The sequence below is a fragment of the Protopterus annectens genome, chromosome 7.part0, assembly GCF_019279795.1.
Source record: "Protopterus annectens isolate FY-2018-M chromosome 7.part0, PAN1.0, whole genome shotgun sequence".
Taxonomy (NCBI): domain Eukaryota; kingdom Metazoa; phylum Chordata; order Ceratodontiformes; family Protopteridae; genus Protopterus; species Protopterus annectens.
In genome coordinates this window covers 1,706,828,708-1,706,855,329 of record NC_056739.1, presented here as the reverse complement: position 1 = coordinate 1,706,855,329, position 26,622 = coordinate 1,706,828,708, and the positions used below count along the sequence as shown (strand labels likewise).

The 26,622-nt window shown below is 39.2% G+C and overlaps 1 protein-coding gene across 9 annotated transcripts in view; it reads right to left on the bottom strand.

Moving 5' to 3' along the window:
* Positions 1–26,622, bottom strand: part of ANKZF1 (ankyrin repeat and zinc finger peptidyl tRNA hydrolase 1) — a 450,598-nt gene that overhangs the window by 134,523 nt on the left and 289,453 nt on the right. For all 9 annotated transcript variants that reach the window (XM_044078230.1, XM_044078233.1, XM_044078229.1 and 6 more), the window contains one exon: positions 14,411–14,633. In XM_044078230.1, the coding sequence (XP_043934165.1) occupies positions 14,411–14,633 (223 nt within the window). The remainder of the gene's footprint in view (positions 1–14,410; positions 14,634–26,622) is intronic.

Below are 26,622 nucleotides of genomic sequence, written 5' to 3'. Positions count from 1 at the left end.
TGACCAAAAGTACATGTTAACATCATCGATGGACTACCATAAAAAACTGCAATGGAATTGCTAAAAAACTGTAAATAGTGCTACATTTTTGATGTTTGTATTTTTTGATATTTGTATTTCTTTAATGTTGACTTTTATGTGGAGCTTTTCTCTCCGGGCCTCCACTTAAAATGGGCTCACCTAGGCCCAGTGGACTTTCCCGGTAAACAAATGCAATAAATAAATTAAATAACTAAACTAAGCACACTAAGACACTAGACACACCAATAAACTAACAGTCCAGCCCTAACAGCTATAAGAAAAAGGGTGTAAAAACCCAATGCACACTAGCTATCACTAAAGATCTAAGCTAAGGGAAGGAAGGTAACACACTATACAGAAAATGATTAACAACACTTAACTACACCAACAACTCCCCTGAAGTTAGAAGAAAAGAGTATGAAAACGCTTATCTTAACTAGAGCCAATGGAATTGCGCCTGCACAGGATACACAGAAAATGACATCTGGGGATTAGACAGCAGTGGGGCATCATGGGAGAGGAAACAGGTAGAGTTTTGGATCCATCTGTAGTATGTTGCTGGCTCGGATCCGATATCAGATCCTAGACCCTATGTTGATGAATGATGACCTGGATAACATCAGATCCAGAAGTTAGGTACTGAATCTGGGCCTGGGGTTTTCCAATTAGAGGCTTTTCTTAACTTTGTTTCAAGCTCTCTGGCTGTTACTTCCTCCCATTTCATATCCTGTACCTTTGAACTTCTTATACTTTCTTTTACTTCTTCTATACATTTAGCATCTTTGTATGTTCCACAGGATCTTCATAAATTCTTCTCCAAAATGATTCTATTTCCTTTTTTGGTGGTCTTTCAATTCCTTTTACCTTGTTTCTCAATTCTCTATAAAACTTTTTTGGGTCATCAATAAATTCTTTATTTTGTACTTTATTTTATATTGATATATGTATCTTCTAAGTTCTTCCGCCTGTGCGGATATTTTTAGTTTATTATTTGAGATAGTGCATGATAATTCCTTATCTGTTATAATACCGAACATTGCTTTTATCACATCAGTTTTTCTGAATATTTTTGTTGCTCTATTCCCTCTTCTATACTCTTCTAGCAGTGACACCTTGTCTTAATTGCTTTATAGTTTTCTCTATTTGATATTTCCATGGTGGTATTTGATTCCTCCCTTTCCTTTCTCTTACTACCCTGTGTTCTTGTAGAATGTTATGTTATTAATTTAGCTCTACAGTAATATATCCTGTTTACGTCTGTTATATCCCATGGATCTCTATGGACAGTTCTAATTACTGTGTTGATTTGTTTTATCAAACTTCTAACTTTTTGAATTTTATTGACCTTCTGCAGTCTCTTTCTTTCCGTGATCTGAATATGTCTATTTCTATTAAATCAAGCAACTATTCTCTTAGCTCATCTTCTTTTAAACTGAGGGCACATGTTTTTTTCTCCTTTTCCTGCAGGCATTCCATAGAAAGTTCTGTAGCATCTTCCTGTAGCACGTTCTCTTCATGTTCATCCTGTGCCATCCATTGCACTGTCATATGTGCACTCACTGGCCTATCACTCCACAACATTGACTGCATCAAAGTTGCCACAGTTTCCTATTCCTTCCCTTGTTGTCCAGCTTCAAGTGAACATTTACACTGGTTTCCTGTGAAAGGCTCCAAAATATCTTCATATAGCAACTGACCTGTTGCTTCCCATTCCACTGGTTTCTCCTTACTTTGGATGTCCATTGCTCTAGCCTGCTGTGGTTTTTTCTGAGTTAGATTTTCAACACTGAATCCTTCACTTCGTAGGTACTCCATAACCTCAGTTTCTATTTCTTTAACTTTTCCATTACTAATCTTCTTTTCTACTTTTCCTCTTTGTCTTCTTATTTTTTTGTATTGTAAAGTTTTCCATGTTCAGATTCTTTATTTCTCTTCAAATATCTTTGGTGCTGTTATTTTTATATTGATTAGTTTTGCTTTCTCCTTTGCATAAATATTACACCATATTAAATCTCTTTTTCTTTTCCATGTCTATATTTCTTCTTCAGATGTCTCCTGATCTTCCTGCTTCTCCTTACTTTGTGGACTCGTTCCATTATGCTGTGACATAACCTGCATTAGACCTTCTACACCAAATCCTTCACATCACAGGTATGCCATAACTTCAACTTATATTTTTTTTTAACTTCTACTTCACTGCACTCACTTCTACTTCACTACACCTCAAAATGCACTCACTCTAGGCACTCCTTAAATATTCATTAAGGATATCCACACCTCCAAGCTAGTTGCTCAGCATAATGCATCCGAGATTACTCAAGTTCAACTAACTCTGGGCAAAACCGCAATCCAGACTGTAGCTTGCTACAAACCCCCCACCATGCCCTAGGATTCCCACTCCTCTTTTCCTGATGCACTGGAAAATATTAAGGTACAACCCAACACTCTAATGGGTGATTTCAACTACCCTACCATTAACTGGGAAAACTCATGTACCAACTCTTTTGCTCAACGTTTTCTGGAAATCATCAATTCCAACGCCTTGGATCAACTTATCCACACCCCCACCAGGGGCAGCAATATCCTAAACCTGGTCATCACCAACATGGGTGACCAGTGTTCCACACCACAGGTCAGCTCCTCATTTGTCAGATCGACCACAAGCTAATCACCCTAGACATCCACATCCCGCTCCTACCCCCCATTAGGAAAACAACCGTAAAAATTTCTCCAAAGCCAACTTCGCGCTTCTTAAGACAGAAGAGGAAAACTTCACGACACCCATGCAGATGGACAATAGAGGTACGACTGCTGAATCCTACACAAATGCACTTTATAAGCACTTATACGAGTGCATGGATCATGCTATCCCTAACAGAACCAAGACGCTATCCTCCAAAAAAAGGAAGCCAATCTGGTGGTCTTCTGCCATAAACAAACTCTACAACAGAAGAAAGAAACTGTTGCAAAAAAAAAAAAAAAAAAAAAGAGTAAAATCCCATGATTGGAGAAACTCCCTGGTCAGCCTCAGTAAGAAGCTGAGATCCCTCATAAAATCCTCCAAAGCTAGTTATGAAAACAAAATTGCCACTAAAGACAACCACAAAGCATTCTATAGCTATGCCAAACATCTCAATGGCAACACTCAGATCTGCTCTGAGTTACAGCACAATGACACTAAATATGCAGAACCAACTGATATTGCCAACATCCTGGCAGATAGGTTCAGTGCTAACTTTACCCCCCTCTCACCCCCTAAAGGGCCCATCTTTATACCGGACGAATGCAAAGTTCCTGTAATCACGGCTGCACAGGTAAAAATCTCACTCTCCAAAGCCAAGAACACAGCATCCATGGGACCTGACAACATCCCAGGCTGCCTTCTACATGAACTACAGAATGAACTGGCACCCCACCCAAGTACCACGTTCAATCATATCCTCACCTCAGGCATTGTGCCCATTGAATGGCGCACCGTGACAGTTATCCCACTCCACAAAGGGGGGGGGGGGGCACAACAGACCCTGGGAACTACCGCCCCATTAGCCTGATGAGCCTTGTCTGCAAGGCCATGGAACGTATCATCATGGAACTCATAAACAAAGACATTGGAGATCTCCAAACTCTGGACCCCACATAGTTTGGGTTTGTAAAAGGCAGATCATGTCTCCTAAACCTGATAGACTTCTTGGAAGTAGTCACCAAAGCCATAGAGAAGGGTAAGGTGGTTCACACAGCCTATCTAGATCTCGCCAAGACGTTCAACACCATCCCCCACTCTGGAATCATAGATAAACTAGGTATAAATCCCTATGTCACAAGATGGGTTGCCAACTGGCTTACTGACAGAACCTACACTGTGAAAGTAGCAGACTCCAAATCAGACTTCAGACCAGTGACAAGTGGAGTACCACACGGTTCAGTCCTGGGTCCTCTCCTGTTTGGTATCTACTTCTCTGAAGTACAGGCTAACACAGAAGGTCTTTGGCTAACTAAATTCGCAGATGACTGCAAACTAGGAGCCATAATCGAAACTCCTAACGATGTGGACATCCTAGGGCCTCACTGAGACAGATGCCTGGTGTCAAAGACATGGTCTCAAGCTCAATGCCAAAAAGTGCACTGTCATCCCCTTTGGTAAAAACTCTGTACCCATGAACTACCACATAGGTGGTAGTTTACTTAACACCGAAAGTGTGATAAGAGACCTTGGGACACAGGTGGACAGTAGTCTCTCCTTTGATAATCACATCGCCACAGTGGTCAGGAAATCCTTCTACGTGGCACACCTCATCAGAAAAGGTTTCTCATCCAGAAAAAAAGAGGTCATTGTTCCCCTCTACTCATCACTCATTAGACCCATTATAGAGTATAACGCCCCTTTTGGTATGTACCTCACAAGACATCTACAACAACTGGAAAGGCCGCAAAAAATACCTCACAAAGAGGATCACTGGCCTCAAACAGATGCCTTACACAGACCGTCTCAAAAAACTCCAGCTTTACTCCGTTGCATATCGCCTACTTAGAAGCGATCTCTGCCTAACATACAAAGCTATGTCAAACCCAGAGCTGTTGGACATGCTCCACTTAAAGAAATTCCAATCCCTCCAAGCTACACGCTCTAGGGACTTAAACCTTGCCACCACAATAAATAGAACATGCTGGAGGGATAGATTCCTGTCCCAGAGACTTCCCATACTCTGGAACAGACTACCTATGTCAAACAGAGCTCCTCATTAGCACTCTTCAAGAAAAATCTTGATGATTGGATGGGTAATAGGAAATTCACCCCGGGGATCACTTCTGTGGTTCTGCTTGACAGGGGCACAGGAAAATAATTTTCTTGGGTGGTGAAAGCCAGGGTACCTTTTTGGCTAGGCTTGTATAGGCCCCTAGGGCCAATAGCCTAGTACCTACCTATGAACCTATGAACTAATCTTTTCTACATTCCCTCTTTGTAATATTTTTTTACTGTGAAATTTTCCATATCTGGATGTCTTTGCCTGTATTTCTCTCTGAATATCTTTGGAGCTACCTTTTTTGTATTGATTAATTTGGCTTTCGACTTTGCATAAATATTGCACCATATCAAATCTCTCTAATTCCAATGTCCAAATTTCTTTTTTATACTTTTCAAAAATCTCTGGGTTTTGCGGTTTATATTTTCACACTTCTTCAGATGCCTTTTTTCCCAAATAGATCAAAGTTTCTTTGTCTATATAATGCTTTTCACAAATTTATTGTATTAATGAACACACATTTTTATTTGAAACTTCTAACAGTTTTTCTTGTGAAAGTATTTTTCTTTCCCCTAATTTCTCTGTTACTCTTTTTGTATATCTTATGTCTGGAAATTTCGGGCTTTTTACATAACAGTAACAATACATAAATTCTTTCTTATCCTCAATAGCCCATTCGATCGTCTTTATGGCTAGTCTTTGGCCTATCAGTTTTAGGCACCTACCTGGTCGAGTTTGTCAATGAAGCCTGAGTGAGGGATAGTATCAAAAGCCTTGGCTAAGTCTAGGTAGGCTGTATGCACAGATTTCCCCTCGTCCAGGGTCTTGGTTACTGTCTCGAAGAAGTCTACCAGGTTTAACAGGTATGATCTCCCTTTAACAAATTCAAACTGAGTAGTGTCAAGTGTTTGGAGATTACCTATATCTTTGTTGATAAGGTCCATGATGATTCATTCCATGGCCTTGCAGATAAGCTAGTCAGGCTAATAGGTCTATAGTTCCTGGGGTCAGTGGAAGCACCACCTTTGTTCAAGGGAATAATGGTGACAGTTTTCCATTCAGCTGGGATGAAGCCGGTGCTTAGACTATGACTGAAAAAGAGTACCCAATGGTGTTACTAATTCTTGTTGTAGCCCATGTAGGATGCAACCTGGGATGTTATGAAGTCAAGCATTGGTACAGAACACAGCATAGCTGCCAGTTCCATCTGAAGGGGGAGATGCAGTGAAGGTTATAATCATACCATACTGTAAAAGGTTATAATCCGCTTTGGAGAAGTTTTTTAGTTTAGTTGCTGTTGGGGGGTGGGGTGATAGTTACTTCGAATGACACTGATCTGTGGTCAGATCTCACCAGGGAAGACCTCACATTGGGTGTGCTACAGTGGTCCCCCATATCGGTAAGCACCAGATCCAGGATATTGGCACCCCTTGTCTGGGTGTCAACCAACTGGTCCAGGGCACTGGAGTTAACGAAGTCCAGGAACCTTTGGGCAAGTGAGTCTGAGCAAGAGTAATTTACCCAGTCAATGGATGGGTAGTTAAAGTTGCCCAAAACCATGGAGTTTGGATGTATCTAGACAGACTCAAGTAGATCCAAATAGGCAGAGTAGGTGTCCTGATTCATGGAGGGGGGTCCTGTAGCTGGCAATGACATGAATAGGTGCCCTATCAACAGTTAATTGCACCTGAAGTATCTCAAGGGAATCATACTGTTTAACCAATCTAGAGGTGTATTGATCTTTAATGAATATTGATACACCACCGCCTTTAGTTTTCATGCCTTCAGTTTGTGGTCTGAAAGTGTGGAAGGAGATGTAACCCGGTATGGCTGGGCTGCTCTCCACAGCCTTAAACCAGGTCTCAGTGACTGCACAAGTGTCTGCATCTTCCAAGGTGAGGACTGCTTCCAGTGAGTGCAAACAGATTGAAAATCTAAAAGTTCCTACAAAAATGGTGGGTTGGTCCATTCATTTTTTTCTTCTCTAGCCAGCTTATGCTCATACCTATATAAACAGAAGGAGTTCCCAGGGTTTAATGATCTCTGCCCAGGTGATGGTAACAGTTTGCAAAGAAACCTTCCTGAGATCAGAATCAACAGAACCTTGCTCATTACAGGTGCCAAGTAACAAGTAATCAGATATTTTTAGTAAAGATAGCAGAAACATAACAGCCCACGCCAATGCCTGCTCCCACTTTAGTCCTGACCTGTTGTGTGTACACCATGGCACTTTCAGACAATATGAACATACTCCTCCTCAGGTGAATGACATCTCCAACATTTGCCATTTGCTAATATTCTCAACTTCTTCCTTTAGTCAGGTAGTCAGGATTTAAACGCCACTCTTGGAACAGCTTAATCAAAATCCACAACCAGCAATAAGGTCCAGGAATGAAAAATGCAGGCCAACCGAAGTTTCAGTACTTCAATAAAACACAACAGAATTGAGCACTTTCATATAAAAATACTTCATCAGAATCAAATGCATAAGGACAAACACAGTCTTTAAATACCACTCCCTATAGTCACATGATTCATGCATCATAGATAACTGCTTAAAGAAAAAAACACTAAAAAAACATGAAAAGCATTTTCTGCCTAAAACATTGTTTAACGCCCCTTTCTAGGAGACATGCTGATGGATTAACATGCAAAAAGCTTTTGTTACGGAGTTTTGTAATGAAACATCCCAGATTAGGGGAATACTGACCAAAAACTGGCAGATTTTTTCTCCTCTTTAAAGAATTAGGGGGAAAATTAGGATATAGCCCATCTGTGTTTTTTAGAAGAGGCAGGACCATCAAAAATTACCTAGAACATACATCTGTGCATTGTGAATATGGACGTAGTGAAAAAAGGGTTGGCACCTATAAATGTGGCTTTTGTAATTATCGTAATGACATCTTGGAAGGGGATACCCTGGTTTTAAACCAGATGACAATTAGATCTAGGAATTTTTGTAATTGTAATAGCATTGGGGTGGTTTATGCTGCTGTCTGTCCATTCTGTAGGAGATATTACCTTGGTAAAACAAAGATAAAAATTAAAGAATGTATATATGAACATAAAGTGGATATTAAAAAGCAGGATAGCAGAAATGCTCTGGCTAAACATATTCCTGAGTACCCCAGTCATAGTTTCATTTTTTTATTCTGGAACAAGTGTTACAGGACCTTAGGGGGAGACCGTGGGAGGATAAGTTGGAAGAAAGGGAACTGCACTGGCAGTTCAGAGTAAATGCAACCATCTCTCCAGGTCTTAATGAAGGGGTGTCAATAGCTAGTGTCTTAAAACTTAAATCCTATATTGTTTAGCTAACATTCATTTATGTGTGTGTTTATCAGGCATTGTCTAACAAATAATATTTTTTTTAGCAGAAGCTAATAATTATGTATAGGCTTGTGAAAGTTCATTTTGTGTCATTAATGTGTGGTGTGTAAATTTGTCTTATAAAAAAATGTTTTAGACAGAAAATACTTGTCATGTTTTTTAAAGTGTTTTTTTTCTTTAAGCAGTTACCTATGATGCATGAATCATGTGACTATAGGGAGGGGTATTTAAATATGGCATTTGTGCTTATGCATTTGATTCTAATGAAGTATTTTTATATGAAACCCTCAATCCTGTTGTTTTATTAAAGTACTGAAACTTCGGTTGGCCTGCATTTTTCATTCCTGGACCTTATTACTGGTTGTGGATTTTGTTGATTCCTGTTTGTTTACTTTCTTGGTTACCTGGAACAGCTTAAACCTGGTGAAGACCACTGGGAGTATGCAAAGACAAGCCAGCAAGTTTAACAATATCCCTTCCCATGTAACATCAGATCAAACCATCCTTAAACTTTCTTCCTACTCATTCTTAAGCTTCCTAAATGGAGACAGCAGATATACTAGCTGTACATATACCTGTGGCATACAGCAATCAAGGAATCTAGGATATAACAATATGCACTCAAGTTCCTTCTCCTTGTAAAGAAAAAAAAAAAGAGTACCTGTGTACCTCCAGGTGCCTGTCTTGCCTCCAGAAAATGTTTCTTAGTAGTAAGTACAGTGACATGTTTGCTTTCTGTTTTATTTACTTACTTACTTAATATTTTTTAACTGGGAAGGTGGCCTGGTCTATTGACCCCTTTCAGCCACGTCCAATCTCAATGAACAGAAAGTACATTAACAACAAACTTTACAACATAAATCCACTACAGATTGTTTAGGTAGTTCTCATCTGGACTCCCACAATGATCCAAATATTGCTTAAAAGTAAGAGTTCTTACACACAGCGGTTTCCCCAAGCAAAGATTCTTTGCTTCAAACATCACAGCATGAGATGATGCTCAAATTCTAATCCTGGGGTCATAACTAAGTCAAGAGCCCTTTTAATTTGCATACCAGGGCAAGCACTCTCTTCTCCTCCTTGCTTCTGGGATTGCAGACAAGTTTGTTATTCAGAAGCTTGCCAGAGCATGAATAAACTCTCATTAATTCTAAGAAACAGGGCAACATAGCTGGTTCCACAGCACAGAGGTATACAGCCCTTACTTTGACTCATAGTGAGCCCAACATCTGAGTAGCTGACTTGGGGGATAGAAAATGTAGTGGTACCTTACTTGCTCATCTATTACAGGTAGAAGAAAGCCCCCCAGTGGAGATGGTGAATGTATCCTAAACTTACAAAAAATTGGGCCATGTACCAATAGATATTCCCAACTTTAACGGCTTCATATCACTGCATGTTGGGCACTGGGGCTTGGAATACGAAGGGAATAAACCAAAAATACTAATGATGCTACACTGGGATGCCTCAATCTTTTCTTACACAATGGAAAAGATACTGGATCAGATCCAAGGGTCAAAAGTGACTCCTGGTGTCTAGTTGAGGAAAGGCTACAGATGTAGCCAATGGTCAGCTGCACAAAGTTCAAAAATAGAGGAAAAATAAACAGTAGTGGAAGATTTTATAGGAAGGAAAATATCTGCGATTGATATCATGGGATGTGGAATTCTTGGTGACCAATGTTTCTGAAAGCACTCACTAATGCTACTATACAAAGAGAGCACCTAGAATAAATACCGAGTAACTGAATTTTAAAAGGAAAAAGAATGGCATCAAGGCAAGTTCATTAATACAGACTTGTATTGCGAACTATGTAAAGGACATATTACGCCAGATAATATACAGGGCAATTATAAGACAGGTTTGTGTACAGAAAACACTAAAGACATATAATATGGTAGCATAATATAAATAATTAATTTCAAAGAAGTTTGTTATTCTTGTGAATTGTATAATTTCTTACCCAAAATGTAAATCCTGAATCAAAGCACATTAACTGGTGAAGAAAACAAAAACACAATAAAGTGAAGTAAGAGAAGCTGATTTTGTGGTATGTGGTCTTCTGTCTCAGTGGTTAGTTGAGCAGGTCATGGGGCAGGGACCATGATATCATGACTACATTAAAAGGGAGCCTCCTTCTGAACCAAATCAAAAAGAATGGTGGAGACATGACTACACCTGTAATCAGATCTCTCAACCATACCGAATTACTCGTTTTTTTACAGAGTTTTGGAGTCCAAATGAAGGGGTGCCACGATTCCCAAGTGGCACCCCTTCATTTCTGATTTTTTTCTTGTAGTTTTATTAATTTTTTCGAAGTTCGCGCTGTTTGAGCTGACATCATCACATGCGTGATGACGTCAGCTCCGTCAGGGCTATCAGACAGTCGGAATTGAGCTCCTTGAGCTCATGCTATCATTTCCAGTGAGCGGGAAATATATGGAGCTTTATTAGCAGCAGCCAAGAGCAGGAACATGGTTACATGGGGTTTAGATGTATTACGGGTTACACTTTAGATATAGCAGCTGCAAACGCACTCACTGCATTGCAAGAGTGAGCAGGACATGTTTTGGTGCAATGCACATGCAGGAGTGGATATATCTTTGCAGTGTGCACAACTGAATTTATTTCAGCGAGCAGGACCATTTTATAGCAGCCGCATGTTTGGGGCAAGCAGTGGATGTATTATTCAGCAGAACATCATGAGCAGGATTGGATGTATTATTCAGCAGGACTGGAGTCGGGGCAGCTCAGCAGGACCATTTTATAGCAGCTGCATGTTTGGGGCAAGCAGTGGATGTATTATTCAGCAGGGCATCGCAACCAGGATTGGATGTATTATTCAGCAGGACTGGAGTCAGGGAAGCTTAGCAGATTTGGACACAAGGTGTGTGTGTGTGTGTGTGTGTGTGTGTGTGTGTGTGTGTGTGTGTGTGTGTGTGTGTGTCTGTGTGTGAAAATGCCCCCATGTATTGCACCTGGTGGCTAGAGGTCTGCAGGCTCAAACCCTGTACCTTTGGTACAGGCTAAAAAGAGCCTAAAGTCCCTAGCCACCATTTCTGAGCTTTGTCTAGATTTTATGAGCTAAGAGTTGAGAGTTAAGGCTTTGCTGTTTGTCCATTTTTTTTGTGCTAAGAGGTTGAGAGCTATGGTTAGAAGTGAGAACTGAATTCACTACATGATAGCCATTAAGTTTCAGTCTTCCTATTTTGTAGGAGGCTGCCGATTTGGCATAGTGGTATGTTGTTCTGACTGTAGTGCATAGGGTCCTGTGTTCAAGACTTGCCAGTAAAATGCATGTTGGTAACACAACATTTTATTCTAGCAACTTTCCAAAATTATACAAGCAATGTTTAAAAATGTGTCCCTGTTACGTCCCTAGCCACCACCACTTGTGAGCTTTGTCCAGGTGTTTGTTCTAAGAGTTGAGAGCTACGGTAAGAAGTGAAAACTGAATTTGTATTTCCCCATTATTGGCATTGTTTGTCCAGGTGTTTTTGTGCTAAGAGGTTGAAAGCTATGGTGAGAAGTGAGAACTGAATTCACTAAATGATAGTCATTAAGTTTCAGTCTTCCTTTATTTCAGGAAACAGCTGATTTGGCGCAGGTATGTTGTTCTGTTCTGACTGTAGTGCATAGGGCCCTGGGTTCAAGACTTGCCAGTGACATGCATGGTGGTAACACATTTTATTCTAGCAACTTTCCAAAATTATACAAGCAATGTTTAAAATGTGTCCCTGGTTTTTAACCTTTTGCCCCCCCTCCAAAAAAAAAACTGAAGTTGAAAATAAGTGCAAGAAGCTGTGCAAGATGCCTATGGCTTACACTACTGTCATTCTATTTATAGTGTGGGTGTAGAAGTAGACTTTTATGATGGAAATGTTCTGAATTGGGTAGTTTTGTCATTATTGGTTCATGCATTTTGTTTCATTGCCTACAGTACAGCCTACTGGAAAAATGTTCAAACAAATTTAAAATGGCTCTGTCTAACAAGTGTGTTGTACTATATAAGGAATATAACTTAATAAAGTCAGGAAGGTGCATCAAAGAAAAGAACACATGTATGTTTCTTGTTTTGTGTGCAAGGGGCCAATGATTTGAAAACATCCCAAAAGTAATCTTTATCCACCATTGGCCAGATGCATTTACTTTGGCTGTGGTGTGTGGGTTTCAATGCTATTTCAATTAGTGTGAGTTTCAAGGGCAGAGAAGTTTTAATGCCAAGTCTATTTTCTATGTGAGACAGTATTGCTTTGTTTAGGAAATGTCTGTTAGTGTTTGTGCATTGTTGTGCTGCAAAATGTAAAAATAAAATCCAAATAATCATTGTAGAAGTAAAGCAGTATGCACACATTAGTGTTTATGGTAAATGGGGATAAATTGCCAGGTAATGGGACATTGGAATGGCTGCAGGGGGACTCTGGTGCCATATTTTGGCTGTCTGTTCTTCAGTTTGTGTTTGAAAATTGGTATCCCACAATTCCATTAGAGTGGGTTGGTTTATGTAATTATGTATGCAAATTAGATGTTAATCAGCGTACAGATTTGTACCATTTTTCATGGGCCTTGTCCAGATTTTTGATGTTTCCATGTTGAGAGGTATGCCTGTAATTGACAAACACACTGCAGACTAAGAAAACTCTGGAGCAAACCAACCCATCCAAAAGCAAGGTAAAGATAGTCACGGATACAAATTTTTATTAAATGCAAACATTAAAAAGTTTTAATATAAGCGCTTTTGTCTGCCTCTGCAGAACTTCATCAGATACAAATGGATAAAATCAAACAATTTAAATTAATAACACACATCAATGTATTGGTACACACCCACCCCTTCTAACAGCATTTAAAGTGGCCCAACACCTTTTTTCCTTTAATCTGCACACCAAATAAATACAATGTATAACAATGCTATAAATCCCAACAATTATGACCAAGGAACAACCACGGACTAACAGTTTTTCCAGTATTAAGTATAATCGAGGCAAACTTCGTTTGTATAAAATCCAGTAATTTATTGCAGGTACCAGTAAGTGCTTTCACTACAGCTTCATCAGACCGTTACATTTTAAAAATCTTTACATCACCTTATATACGCATCACATGTCATACTCAATTATCTAATGTCTTAAAGTTAACTATCACTTATACTTTAAAACTGAATGATCAACATTCTCAATAAAATGTATATAATACAATGAATAAGTTCATTTACTGAACTATAAAACATTCTATCAAAATGTTAAAATGCAACCGCTAAAATACTTGTATTAAAAAGACACCTTTTTTAGCATGTTACTTCAATAAAATTTTCCTACTTCAATTAATATTTTATACTTCAAAAACAGAAGGTGCAGTGCCTTGTGCAGTGCCTTTGGCTTTAGGATACACCCAATGGATATATATTTCTCCCTAAAGCTAAAGGTACTGGAAAGGTGATGGTGGTGAATATTATACATATATAAATATTACTGAAATTTACTTCATGGCACGATTTTTTATCTGAGACAAGGCTTTATAAAATATGTATAAGAACAATGATATTATTTATAATGTACAGGTATAGATTTATGGTCTAATGGGTTGGTGCCAAGTTTGGTGCCCTTGTAGACTATATGAGCTTGACTCGTTGCCTTGGTGGAGTCAAACCCTGCGCCTTCTGTTTTTGAGGTGGGCACCTTAACCATTAAGCTATTATTCCTTCCAGTGGGTTTATTTTATTTTTTGTAACTTTAAAAGTTAAATATATATTGATTGTGAATACCTATTTACATTTTATATTTTTATAGTTTGATTTTTATAAGGCTATAAAATATTAACTGAAGTAGGAAAGTTTTACTGAAGTAGCATCCTAAAAAATGTGTCTTTAATACAAGTATTTTAGTACTGTCATACTGTATTTACTTGGTGTGCAGATTAAAGGAAAAAAGGTGATGGGACACTTTACATGCTGTTATAAGGGGTGGGTGTGTAACAATACATTGATGCGTGTCATTTATTTAAATCCATTTGCTTGATTTTATCCATTTGTATCTGATGAAGTCTGCAGAGGCAGAAGAAAGTGCTTATATTACGATTTTTTAACATTTGCATTTAATAAAAATTTGAATCTGTGACAAGCTGTTGCCGTGGAGCTGCTTTACCTTACTTTTGGATGGGTTGGTTTACACCTGTAACTGAAACATGGTTAACCGCTGCAGCAAAGTGGCAAAAGCACAGTAAATAAGGTAATATATGTAAGAAAGCATACGCATATACACACATTTATATATGTAGATGTATATAAGCCTAATATGAAACCGTTGACTCGTGCTTACCATAAATATGAACTGTTGACAGTAACTCATGGACTCGCTTGACTTCGCTAAAGGTAGCTCTTCGGGTAGCAAAGGGAATGTAGTGAAGATTAGGACTGTCTTTCTTCAAGGGAGGATTCTTCCCACTGAAAAAGGTGGCCTTGTTGTAGCTTGGAGCCCGAAGGTATATGGCAATTGCATTCTTCAGATAATCTGACCAACTCTCTAGCAATTCCTGAATATCCTGGAGAAAACAAAAACACAAGAGAATGATGACCTATACACCCAAAAAGTGCATACATACCCACACACACACACACACATATATATATATATATATATATATATATATATATACACACATATAAATACATATTTATATATATATATATATATATATATATATATATATATATATATATATATATATATATATATATCTATATATATATATGGGTCTACCTGACATGGTCGACAGTTCATATGGTCGACAGTTTATTTGGTCGACAGTTCATTTGATCGACAAGCATTTTAGGTGGGGGCTTCCCACACCAATGTGGGAGGCTGTGCCCCACACCCCCTAACTATATATATCAACTCCAGGGTTGCACAACATTGGGGAAGGGGGCAAATCTGCTTGTCGACCAAATGAACTGTCGACCAAATGAGTGTCGATTATATGAACTGTCGACCATGTGAAGGGGACCCATATATATATATATATATATATATATATATATATATATATATATATATATATATATATACACATATATGACTACAGTTTTTATACCCCCCACTTAAATATACTAATCCACAGTCACACAGCTGCAGAGAAAACAGAATACTCCTGACACACTAAATCACTGCTGATATACATATACAAGCTTATGTACATGGCATTATAACTTAACATTGGTTGCATGTGTATATTTGTATGTGTGTGTATATAAATATACACACACACACACACATTATATATATATATATATATATATATATATATATATATATATATATATATATATATATATATATATATACATATATACATACACACACACACAAAACACTGGATCCACACAGTCACAGGGAGAGGTCCAGAGGTCCAGCACTAATAAATCTTACAACAATTATTAACAAACCTAACCAATTCCATCCAAATGGAAATGTTTGATAAACAGATAAAATGTTTTATTCCACATGCAAATAATGTTAGGTGCTTCTGTCCCAACAATTTTTAAAGAAACAGGCACATAAAAAAACCTTCATACTTTAAAAATAAAGAAAAGTTCTATACAATATCATTACAATACTTAAACAACTATAAAATCTTTTCCTTGCAGACGAAAGCACTTAACTGTGGTTTTAATAAGAAAGAGTTCCGGAGTCTTACCTACCTGGTCATTTTTGGTTAAGCACTAAAAACTTGATTCAAAACTCCATCATAATTTTTTAAAACAGGGTAAATTGAAATTTGATCATTCAGACCTAGAGGTGTAGTAGCGACCAACCTAACTTGCCAGACAAGCTCCATGTATTCTATTCTTGTTTCCCATTGCCCACTTCTGCCAACTGTCAGTATTTTTTCTAAAATTCCAAATTCAAATTTTCAAAGCCCTCACTCTCCAAAGAATGTTTATACAAAGCATTACTTTTTTTTTTCTTCCTAAGACTGTATAGGTGCTCGCACATTCTCTTACCCAAGCTCCTGTCCATTTTGCCAATATAAAAAAAGATTAACATTTAGTACAAATTGCAACATAAACCAATCCTTTTGTGCCACAATTACCTTTTATACATGTTACTCTGGAATGGCAATAATTCTTCAAAACAACAGACTGTTTACCAATAATACAATGGTACTGATTGCACCTCCTACACCCAATTCATACAAGCAGCTAGAATGGCATCTAAGTGAAATATTCAAGACCGAGACAGAATGTGTGAAATGTTTCTGGAGAGGGGTTATCCTCAAGAATTACTGACTGGCATACATGATGAGGTGCCTAGAGACAGAGGTTTGAAATACAGTCCTCTTTTAGGTAAATATATACCAGTAAATGAACAGGTCAATAACCAGGTTGACACACCGAAGTATGAAAATTTGATGGCAATTTCATTCAACGACAATAGCCCACTTGTTAAAAAGATCATAATATATAATTGGCCCATTTTTAACGTGGATGAGGACATTTTTTTTAGGATTGTGGATGAGGACATTTTTTTTAGGATTGTAGGAGATGCCCCTGAATTTGTTTATAAGACAGATAAAAATATTAAAAGAATCTTGGAGAGTAATAAACATTGCTTAATGAAAGTCAATGAGGTATCACTTTCAACTGGAACAACAAAGTGTTGGAGGTGGGAACATTTTTGAAAAATCAATGGAAGTAGCCATACCTTTACTGGAGTGGTCTTTGACTGTAATATTTTCTAATGGGCAGTGAAACACTTAATGGCGAAAGAAATACCAAATAAAGCCTTTCTAGGTAAATTGTTGCAACTTCCAGCTCTTCCCTCCTTACTCAAAGGAGATGTTCAGCTGTTAAACATTCTTATATTTAGGCACCTACCTCAGGAAAAAACTAAAATGGTGGTACAAATTCAGGGTATCAAAAGTTCCTACTCCTTCATTTTTTGTCTTGGAAAAGAGAATAGGGAGGTGAACAGACTGTGGAGCAATTCGGAAATCAGCTCAGAGAAGAAATGTAGTTTGTTCTTAAGGTATATCTGCCCCATATGATAGGCCACTTGTGGTTTCTCATCTCCAGAGACCTGTAGCTCTGAGATCTTGTGAGCAGAGATGATGGCCATCAGACAATGCAGTTTCCAACATTTAAATTTGAAATCCAGTGAATCAGTAAGTTTGAATGGGGAGCAGGCATGCCTGTCAATCATGAACTTAAATCCCATGGAAGGGAGAGGTTCTTCAATGGTAGGTGCAGTACTTATTAAAGGAACTTCTTAACCAATTCTGCCCACCACAAAATCAGGACTGAAAAAATATAGCTGGCATAAAAAATGAATAACTGAGGCTAAAACTGTACAACTGGTTGAGTTACAGGTTGATCTATCAGCTAACCTTCTGGAGCAAACTGGGCATACTTTCTGCCAAATTACTTCAACTTATAAAAGTAAATGTGCCTAGAGTAAGGTTTCCTGGTAGCTTTAAGCACCTCTGACACTCCTGGCAGAAGAATTGGGGAGAATTAGGAATACCAATATGGCAGCAGTTGTGTAAGAAGCTAAAAAAACAACATTCTGGGCAGAGAAGAGTTAAAAAAAAAAAAAAAAAAGAAGTAGGTCTGCAGACTACTGTAAATTGTTAACAGAAACAGGTACATAAAATGTCTATGACATCCAGAAAGTAAAATGAAGAAGGAAAAAGTAAAAGGGAAACTCAGAAGGTGACTGAAAGCAGTGTAGTACAGCAGATAGTAATGGCAGCCAAATAAGAAAACTCTTCAGTCACACTAGACAGAAAGATTAACCAAATGCACTCTGATTTTTAAAAGGTAGTGTTACAACATATAGAGACAAACAGAAGGCTGCATGAAACAGATGTTCTAACCAGGAATTCAGAGGAAATAATGTGTATGCAAACTGCTAAGAAGGAAATGAAAGAAAAAGTGGTGGATCAGCAATGAAAATATGAGCAAATAGCACAGAAAAGTACAGTTGTGTACCTACCATAAATGTAGATGTTCGAGTGTACTCACTGTTGCAGTCATTACACTTGGGTTATCTGCTGGCAGGCTACCCGCAGTCGGCCCGAGTTCCAAAGTCTTGGTCCGGCGTCGGTTGCTGTCACCTCTTCCCTGACGTCAGTGCGCCAGGGGTATAAAAGATGCAACCGACGCCATTTTCTTCAGTTTTTCTTGCCCCAGATGTCAGGTGCCCCCAGATAGGAAGGCTGTAAAATTATGCCAAAAAGCATGCATGTACTAATCTAAACATTTCCTTCATCTACAAGCAAATACACCACATAGGTTGTATAGAGTTGAGAAGTACAGAGAAGTCCCAGCAATGAAAAGGGGGATGGTGGGAGGGTAACCTGGACTGCAACAGTGAATGCACTCGAAGATCTACATTTATGGTAGGTACACAACTGTACTATGTTCATCGTGTTTCACTGTTGCAGTCATTACACTTGGGTTGAATCCCAAAGCTGAGGTTGGGCGGCTGGGTCTAGATTGGATTTGGAGAGGCTACCAGGCCCTGCAAGACTGCAGTGGCAAAGCCTGCTCTGGATTTAGAGTAGAGAGGCAAGTGGTAGTGCTTGGTGAAAGTGTGCACTGAGCTCCAGGTTGCAGCTTCTAAAATGTCTTTGGTTGGTACTCCTCTGCGAAAGGCTGCTGAAGTGGCTGCTGCTCTGGTAGAATGTGGCCTAATGACCTTAGGCACTGATTTGCCATGTTGTGCATAACAGAAGCGGATGCAGTGTCCTATCCATTTTGAAATTGTCTGCTTTGTGATACGTTTTCCTTGTGATCCTGCAGCATAGACTACAAACAGTTGCTCAGTTTTTCTGAAAGCTTTTGTTTTGTCCAAGTAGAATCGTAGCTGTCTGTGTAGGTTCCACAGCCATTAATGCCTGTAACTCTGATACTCTTCTTGCTGAAGTTATTGCTAGGAGCAGAGCAGTTTTCCATGATAAGAATTTTATATCAGCTGTGCTTGCTGGTTCAAAAGGAGGCAGTGTGAGTTTTTCTAAAACAAAATTGAGATCCCAAGTTGGTACTGGTGCTCTCCTGGGGGGTCTTATGTTTTTTGCCCCTCTGAGGTACTGTCTTAGTAGAGGATGTGAAAAAATAAGAGGTTCCGTATTGTAATGAGCTGAAATGGCAGAGGCATGGATTTTAATTGATGAGAAAGATAGACCTTTGTCCAGCATCTCAGTTAGGTATTGTAAAATCTGAGGTATATTTGGAACAAGTGGGTCGAGCCCTTGTGCCTGGTTCCAAGCACAGAATCTCTTTCATTTTTCTGCATAAGATTTCTTAGTGCTGGGCCTCCTGGCTTCTAAAATGACATTCATAACAGCTTTAGAGAGAGGTGCAGTCTGAGTGGCTACATTATCTGCCATGCTGCCAGATTTAAGGTTCTGAGTTGACTGTGCAGAATCTGATTGTTTTGTTGAGTCAGAAGATGAGGAATTTGAGGTAAAGGCCATGCTGGGCCCTGAGACAAGCTCTTTAGGATTGGGTACCAGTGCTGGCGTGGCCAGTCTGGGGCAATCAGGATAATTTTTGGCCTTTCTTGTCTGACTTTTAGGAGCACCTTGGTAAGAAGAGGCATTGGAGGGAAGGCATAGACTGTCAGAGCTTTCCAGCTGAATGATAGAGCATCCACTTTCCATGCTTGAGAGTGATAAGTTCTTGTGCAGAATTTCTGTAGTTGGCAATTGTGAGGGGAGGCAAAAAGATCTATGTCTGGGCGTCCCCATTTCCTTGTTATCATGCTGAACACCTGTGGATTTAGTTTCCATTCGTGAGGGTCCATGAGATTTCTGCTTAGTTCGTCTGCCAGTGTATTTTTTGTTCCTGGCAGGATTTGTGCCTGCAGATGTACCTGATAGGTTAGTGCTGTGTTCCACAAGGTCATGGCTTGCCTGCATAGGGGGTAGGAATGTGTGCCCCCTTGCTTGTTTATGTACCACATAACTGTGGTATTGTCCATCTTTATTAGTAGTTGTCCTGGATGCAGTAGGTCCTTGAAAGCTGTCAGGGCATTCTGTACAGCTAGCATCTCTTTCTGATTGATGTGAAGATGCATTTGTTCCTTGGGCCACGTGCCCTGAATACATTTTCCTGCCATATGTGCCCCCAGGCATAATCCGATGCATCCGTTGTTAATGTCTGCCTGGCTGTGGGTAAGGTGAAAGGCTGTCCCTTGTTGTGGTGACAGGCCTGGGACCACCATCGAAACTCCTGTTGTAAGCAGGGAATTAAAGTTATGATTGTCTCCAGGCTGTGACAATGTTGAGTCAAACACTTTTTAGATACCATTGTAGTTTCCTCATATGCAGTCTTGCATACGGAATTATTAGAATGCGGGACGCCATGAAGCCCAGGGCCTGCAGATTTTTCTTGCAGGGAGCTGGGTCTTTGTTGCCATCAGTTAAAAGTATTGAGTCAGTTGCCTTTGTTTGTCTGGCGTGAGATAAGCCATCTGGGCAGTTGTATTTAAACTTGCACCCAGGAATATTATCTCTTGAGAGGGCACTAGTTTTAATTTCTTTTCGTTTACTGTGTACCCTAGGCAAATTAGTAATCTTTTTACAAATGCCGGATGCTTTAGTAGAATGTCCTTGCTGTCTGCTAGAATAAGGCAGTCGTCCAAGTAGGGATATATTTGAATTCCTTTTTGTCTGCAAAATGCAATTACTGGTGCCAGGCATTTTGTGAAGACCCTGGGCGCAGTAGATAAGCCAAAGGGCAGTGCAGAGAATTGGTAATACATTGAGCCTGCTATGAATCTGAGGTATCTTCTGCAAGTTTGTCTGATTGGGACATGCAGGTATGCCTCCTTGAGGTCCAAAGTAACTAGCCAAGCCTTCTTGCCCAGCATGGGTAGAAGCTGCTGTAGTGTTAACATTTTGAATTTTGGAACATCCAGGAAGGTATTTAGGATTAACAGGTCCAGTACTGGTCTCCAGGCTTTGTCCTTTCTGGGTACTAAGAAAAGTCTTGAGTAAAATCCTTGCCCCTGTTCTTGCTGTGGTACTCTTTGAATAGCTCCCATGTCCATGAGAGCAGCAATTTGTTTTTGCACCTCTGCCCATTGGTTTTGTGGCAGGTCCGGCATACATCTTGATTTTGGAAGCGTGTGAAAGTGGAACCTGTAACCCTTGAAACAATATTCAGTACCCATTTGTCCTGGGTGATTATGTGCCAATTTTTTGAGAAAAGTGCTAGCTTTCTCCCTAGGGGTGCTGTCAAAAGGTAAGTGCTTGGCATCTGTAGAGGGAAGTCATCGGGACCGTTTCCTATAAGGTTGTGATTTGTCTTCCCCTGCTTTGGGGGCTGTAGCACCCCATTGTTTAGGTCTGTAGGAGCCTTGGGGCTGAGATCTGCCTCTTGGGCGTCTTTATCTGCCTCTTTGTGGCCTGTCTGACACCGGAAAGGACCAATTTTTTGAAGGCCGGTTTCTGCTAAACCTAGGTGGTTGAACCTGTAAGAAATCCTTTACTGTCTGCATTGATTTTGCTTTATCCTCCATTTTCCTTAACACCTCTTCTGCCTTAACACCAAACAAAGTATCATGCTGTAGTGGATCATCCAATAATTTTACTTTAACATGGTCAGGTAAACTTTGTTCTTTCAACCAAGCATGCCTTCGAATAACAGAGCCTGTAACTGCAGCTCTACAAGAAGCCTCTAATGAATCAAAACCACATTGTAAAGTATGCTTTCGCACTTGTTCAGCTGCATGCAATAAATCCTGTATTTCCTTACTGTCAGGACTTTCTGAGATTGAAACCATTTTCTGCTTTAACAATGACATGAGATACTATTGATACTTAAGCATGTGAAACTGGCAATTTAAAGCCCTTACAGCTAAAGTAGCAGAAGTGTAAACTTTTTCCCCCATCTGTCCAGAGCTCTGGAATCCCTATCCGAGGGGACAGGGTTTTTAGCAGTGGAAGCCTTAACCCCTTTAGGACCCTGAGAAATTGTTTCTGGATTTGCAGCAGTGTTTTTGTAAAGAAATTTATGAGAGTCAGGGACCCTGTAGTACCTGTCTGGCTTGACTGGTGCAGGGGGTAAAGAATCAGGAGTCAGACTGGATTCAAAGAAAACATCAACAATATCAAGCACAGGGGGAATAGCCAGGGGCCTGTGCTGGGGCAATAAAAGAAAGTCTCTGAGCCTTTTCTTGGATTCTGAATAATCCTGGCTCTCCCAATGGAAATGCTCCCTCATGGTGTACAGGGCTTCCCCAAAAGAATAATCCTCAGGCGGAGAGGCTGAAGGTATAGACTCTTCTGTATCAGAGTCCTCATAGGGAGAGAGAGAGTATCACTGACCTGAAGAGGAATCAGAGGAAATAGGAACCTGGTCAGAGGAATCATAGTCAGTGTCTTGCCTAGGCCTTTTGTCAGGAGGGGGATGGGAACCCGATTAAAGTAATTAGGTCTTCGGCCATTTTAAGCATCTGTTTCTTTGGCATGGATGACTGTTCAGTAGAATGCGTTTCCTTGTCTTTAATGGTGTTTTTAACTTTGCCTTAGCTGCTGTAGTGGGCTTAATTGTAAGCTGTGAAGGTCTGAAAACACCCTCAGAAGCCGATGCCTGCTCAGCGGCTCCGGACCCATCTGAGGGAATAGTTTCCATAGGCCCAATACCTTGAGTTTCCACAGGCCTCGGTGTTTCCACGTGGTTGTCAGATACGGCCTATGGCTCTGAGGTAGCGGGTGTCAGGGGCTGCGAAAGCGCCTCACTAAGAACCAGCGACTGGCCTAGAAGAGGCTTCGTCATCAGTTTTGGACCTCGGATGCCTGTCCTTTTCTTTGTCTTTACGTTTTTTATAAATTCCGGTCGTCGGTTGTTCCGACGGTATTATGTAATTAAACCTTCAGCCAAAATAATGTAAAGCAAAATCAAACCGACGTTTAATAGTGCATTTGTTCAATCTAGCACAAAACTGACAACTAGTAACTTCGTGGTCAGGGCCTAGGTAAGGAATACAGTAAAAGTGAAAGTCCTTATGAGGTATTTTCTTCCCACAAGAAATACAATTATTAACTTTTACTGACATCGGTCTGGAGCAAGAAAAAGTTTCCCCAATGGGGTACTTAGCTTTATTGAAGACTTCGGTTCTGAAACTCAATTTTGAAAATCTCAGGAGTCGGCCGACCGGCACTTGTGAACTGCTTTTGCTTCGGGCACCACGCGGCAAGAAAGACTGAAGAAAATGGCATTGGTTGCATTTTTTATACCCCTGGCGCACTGACGTCAGGGAAAAGGCGACAAGCAACTGATGCCGGACCAAGACTTTGGAACTCGGGCCGAATGCGGGTAGCCTGCCAGCGGATAACCCAAGTGTAATGACTGCAACAGTGAAACACGATGAACATCTGGCTGAACTCATGGACATGACATGTAGAGACAACTTGAGCTTTACAGCAGTAAAACAACAAACCAAAGAGAAGGACTGTAATGATTTTATGAAAAAATGCCTGAGCACTTAGATGGAACTTTCTATGCTGATATTAAAATAGAAAGAGCACATAGAGTAAATATTCTTAATTTCAGACTGAGAAACTTGACTAGATCTGTACTGATTAAACTGCAGATATAACGGATAAAATACAATATTCTTTCTATCTTGTGGATGAAGGTAGCAATCTTAAAAATTGGAGACATGAGGGTTTATGTGGATAGTGACTTTTCATTACAAACACAAATTAACAGCAATTCTTCCATCCATAAGACTCTGCAGAGAAAAGAAACTTCATTTCAGGTTATTGTATCCTGTATTACATTGAGTCTTCTATCAACATGAATTAAAAACTTACATGAGGACAGGCGAAAGTTGAGAGGGAACAACTAACCAATCAAGAAATTTGAAAAGCAAATTATAGACACTTCAAGGAAGAAATTTTATGTGAAGCCTTTTACTGCATTCCAAAAGAAAATTATGGATAAAACAAAGGAGATCTAACAGTTGCAAAGAAAAAAGTGGGTGATTACAGAAAAACAATGCACTGGGAACACTGAGAATATTACTTAAAAAAGGATAAATATTTACATGGAAAAGAATGTGATCTAATCAAAATGTGAGTTGCATTATAAATGATATTTTAAAATGACTGAAATCATTAAGTACCAGATCGAAAATAGCCAAATGATTAGTATAAATGTAATAATTATTAAATTTAAAATTTTACTTAAAAATGAAAGTTTATATCCAACTGAATGGGGCGCTATACTGCATGCTACTTAATGAACTTAAAGATATTTTAAAATGACTGAAATCATTAAGTACCAGATCGAAAATAGCCAAATGATTAGTATAAATGTAATAATTATTAAATTTAAAATTTTACTTAAAAATGAAAGTTTATATCCAACTGAATGGGGCGCTATACTGCATGCTACTTAATGAACGTCTCTGTTTTCATACTGCAAACTGTTTAATGTTGCTTTTAATAAAGGCATTTTTGACGGTCAGAGAAGATAGGGGGTATATGAATGGAGAATGAAAAAGGAGACTAACATATTTTGTGATGGAAACCAATGACAATGCATGGACTAGGTCTAGGAATGTAGACAAAGTCAATGAAAGAAGTACATTGACTAGAAGTAAGCTTGATAGCAAGAGTTGCAAAAATAATGCACTGGAAACACTGACTGAGGGAAGATGCTTCAATGTAGATAAATATATGTATGGGCAAGGATGTCTGATATAGATAAAATGTTGAAGAGGCACACTGAAAGATATTTTAAAACTAATGAAATCAATAAGCATCAGTGAGAAATTAATTACTTCGTTTCACTTTATATGCTTCTGGAGCAAAAGAGTTCATCAGATTATTCTTATATGCTTTAATCAGAAAAGCACATGCAGTTCTGACTTATTCATTCAGCAAAGCCTAGTGAATATGTTTTCCTCTGTCAATTTGTGCTACCTAAACACTGAAACGGTGTTTTCTGAAACAGGTTTATTACATACAGTAGCTAATACACTGAGCAGCCCAGCAGTTAGGCCGTGGCATCTCTAGCGTATCCATAAAAATTTTGATACGTTTGTTTTGTGGTCTTGAATGGTTGCTTTTGAAGTGATTTTACTATATGTTGCACAAACAAAGTAACTCAAACAATTCATTCCAACGCATGTTATTGTCAGAAACGTAGTTTGAATGTATTCATTTTCCATCCATGACACCTTTCTGCTGATAACTGTATATTATTCTGTTAATCCTGTATGACTGACTATTCAATAAAATGAATTTACGCATTACACCTAAGATGAAATGAGTGCTTAGTCCACAGGAGGACTGTAATATAAAGGAAGAAAGGTTTACTCTACAAATAAAAAGTACAGCTGCACAAGTAAATTTACCAAAACAGTAGATCACTGTTGTAGTAGCTTCTAGCAATATGGAATGTATCATGTGAAGGCTCGGACTTCCAGACTTCTACAGAAGCTGATTTGGCTGCTGTCTCACACCAGTATGTCTGTTGGAGCATGAAAGTGCTAGTATAAAAACGGACATATGGGGTGAAATTTCAGAGCTTTCTTGCTCCATCTAAGACAGGCTATATCTGTACACTTATGTCATAGCAGAAAAAAGGAGGGGAACCCTCCCCAGCCATAGGGGTGAAATGGAGAAGAAGGATATGCATTAGAAATAGGACAGATAGACTGACAGAGAGATAAATATGGGGCTAGTGGAAGGGTATTAGTACTGCAGCAGTTATCTATTTGAACATTTACTGTTAGGGTAATTTTACTTATACAGCTGTACAATGTTCATTATCAGACCACTGTTGTAGTAACTTCTAGCTATATGGGATGATAAGGAAGCAGGATCAGAATCCAGGAGGCTAAGAAGGGTAGATCTAGTAAAAGCTGTTTTGGCCCTAGAAAAAAGGTTAATTCCTGTAATGTTTAGTAAAAGTGTGCACAGATGGCCATGCTGCTGCCTCTTGAATAGCTCTAGAGTCTACCCATTTCCAAAAGATCCCAAAACTGGCTACAGCTCAGGTGGAATGAGCCTTGACTTTCTGAGGGGGAGTCTCTCCATGATGGAAGGAACAAAACTGAGTAGAACTGGACAACCATATTGAAACTGTCTGCTTAGAAACTGGAAGGCAGTTTTTTTCCCTCTAAGGAGATGAGATCTTTAGAATTTCTGAACTTCTTAGTCCTATTTAAACAGAATCTGAGCTGCCTGTGGACATCTGAAGTATGAACAATCCTCTCATCTGTGCTTCTGAGTTCAAGAAAAAAACACAGGGAGATGGATAGATTAGTTTAACGTAAATTTAGAAACTACACCTGGCATAAATGAAGGGTTTGTTCTTACGGTTACCATATATTTGGAAAAATGTGGAAGAGTTGGACAGACACATAGGTTATTCATAGGTTAGTACTAAGCTAACTGCCCTTGCGAACCATTTTAAGCCTAGCCAATTATCCCTTGTGAGACTCAAACCGTGTACCTTGTGTTTGTAAGGCAAACACCTTAACCATTAGGCCACCCTCACATGTTGTAACTTGTA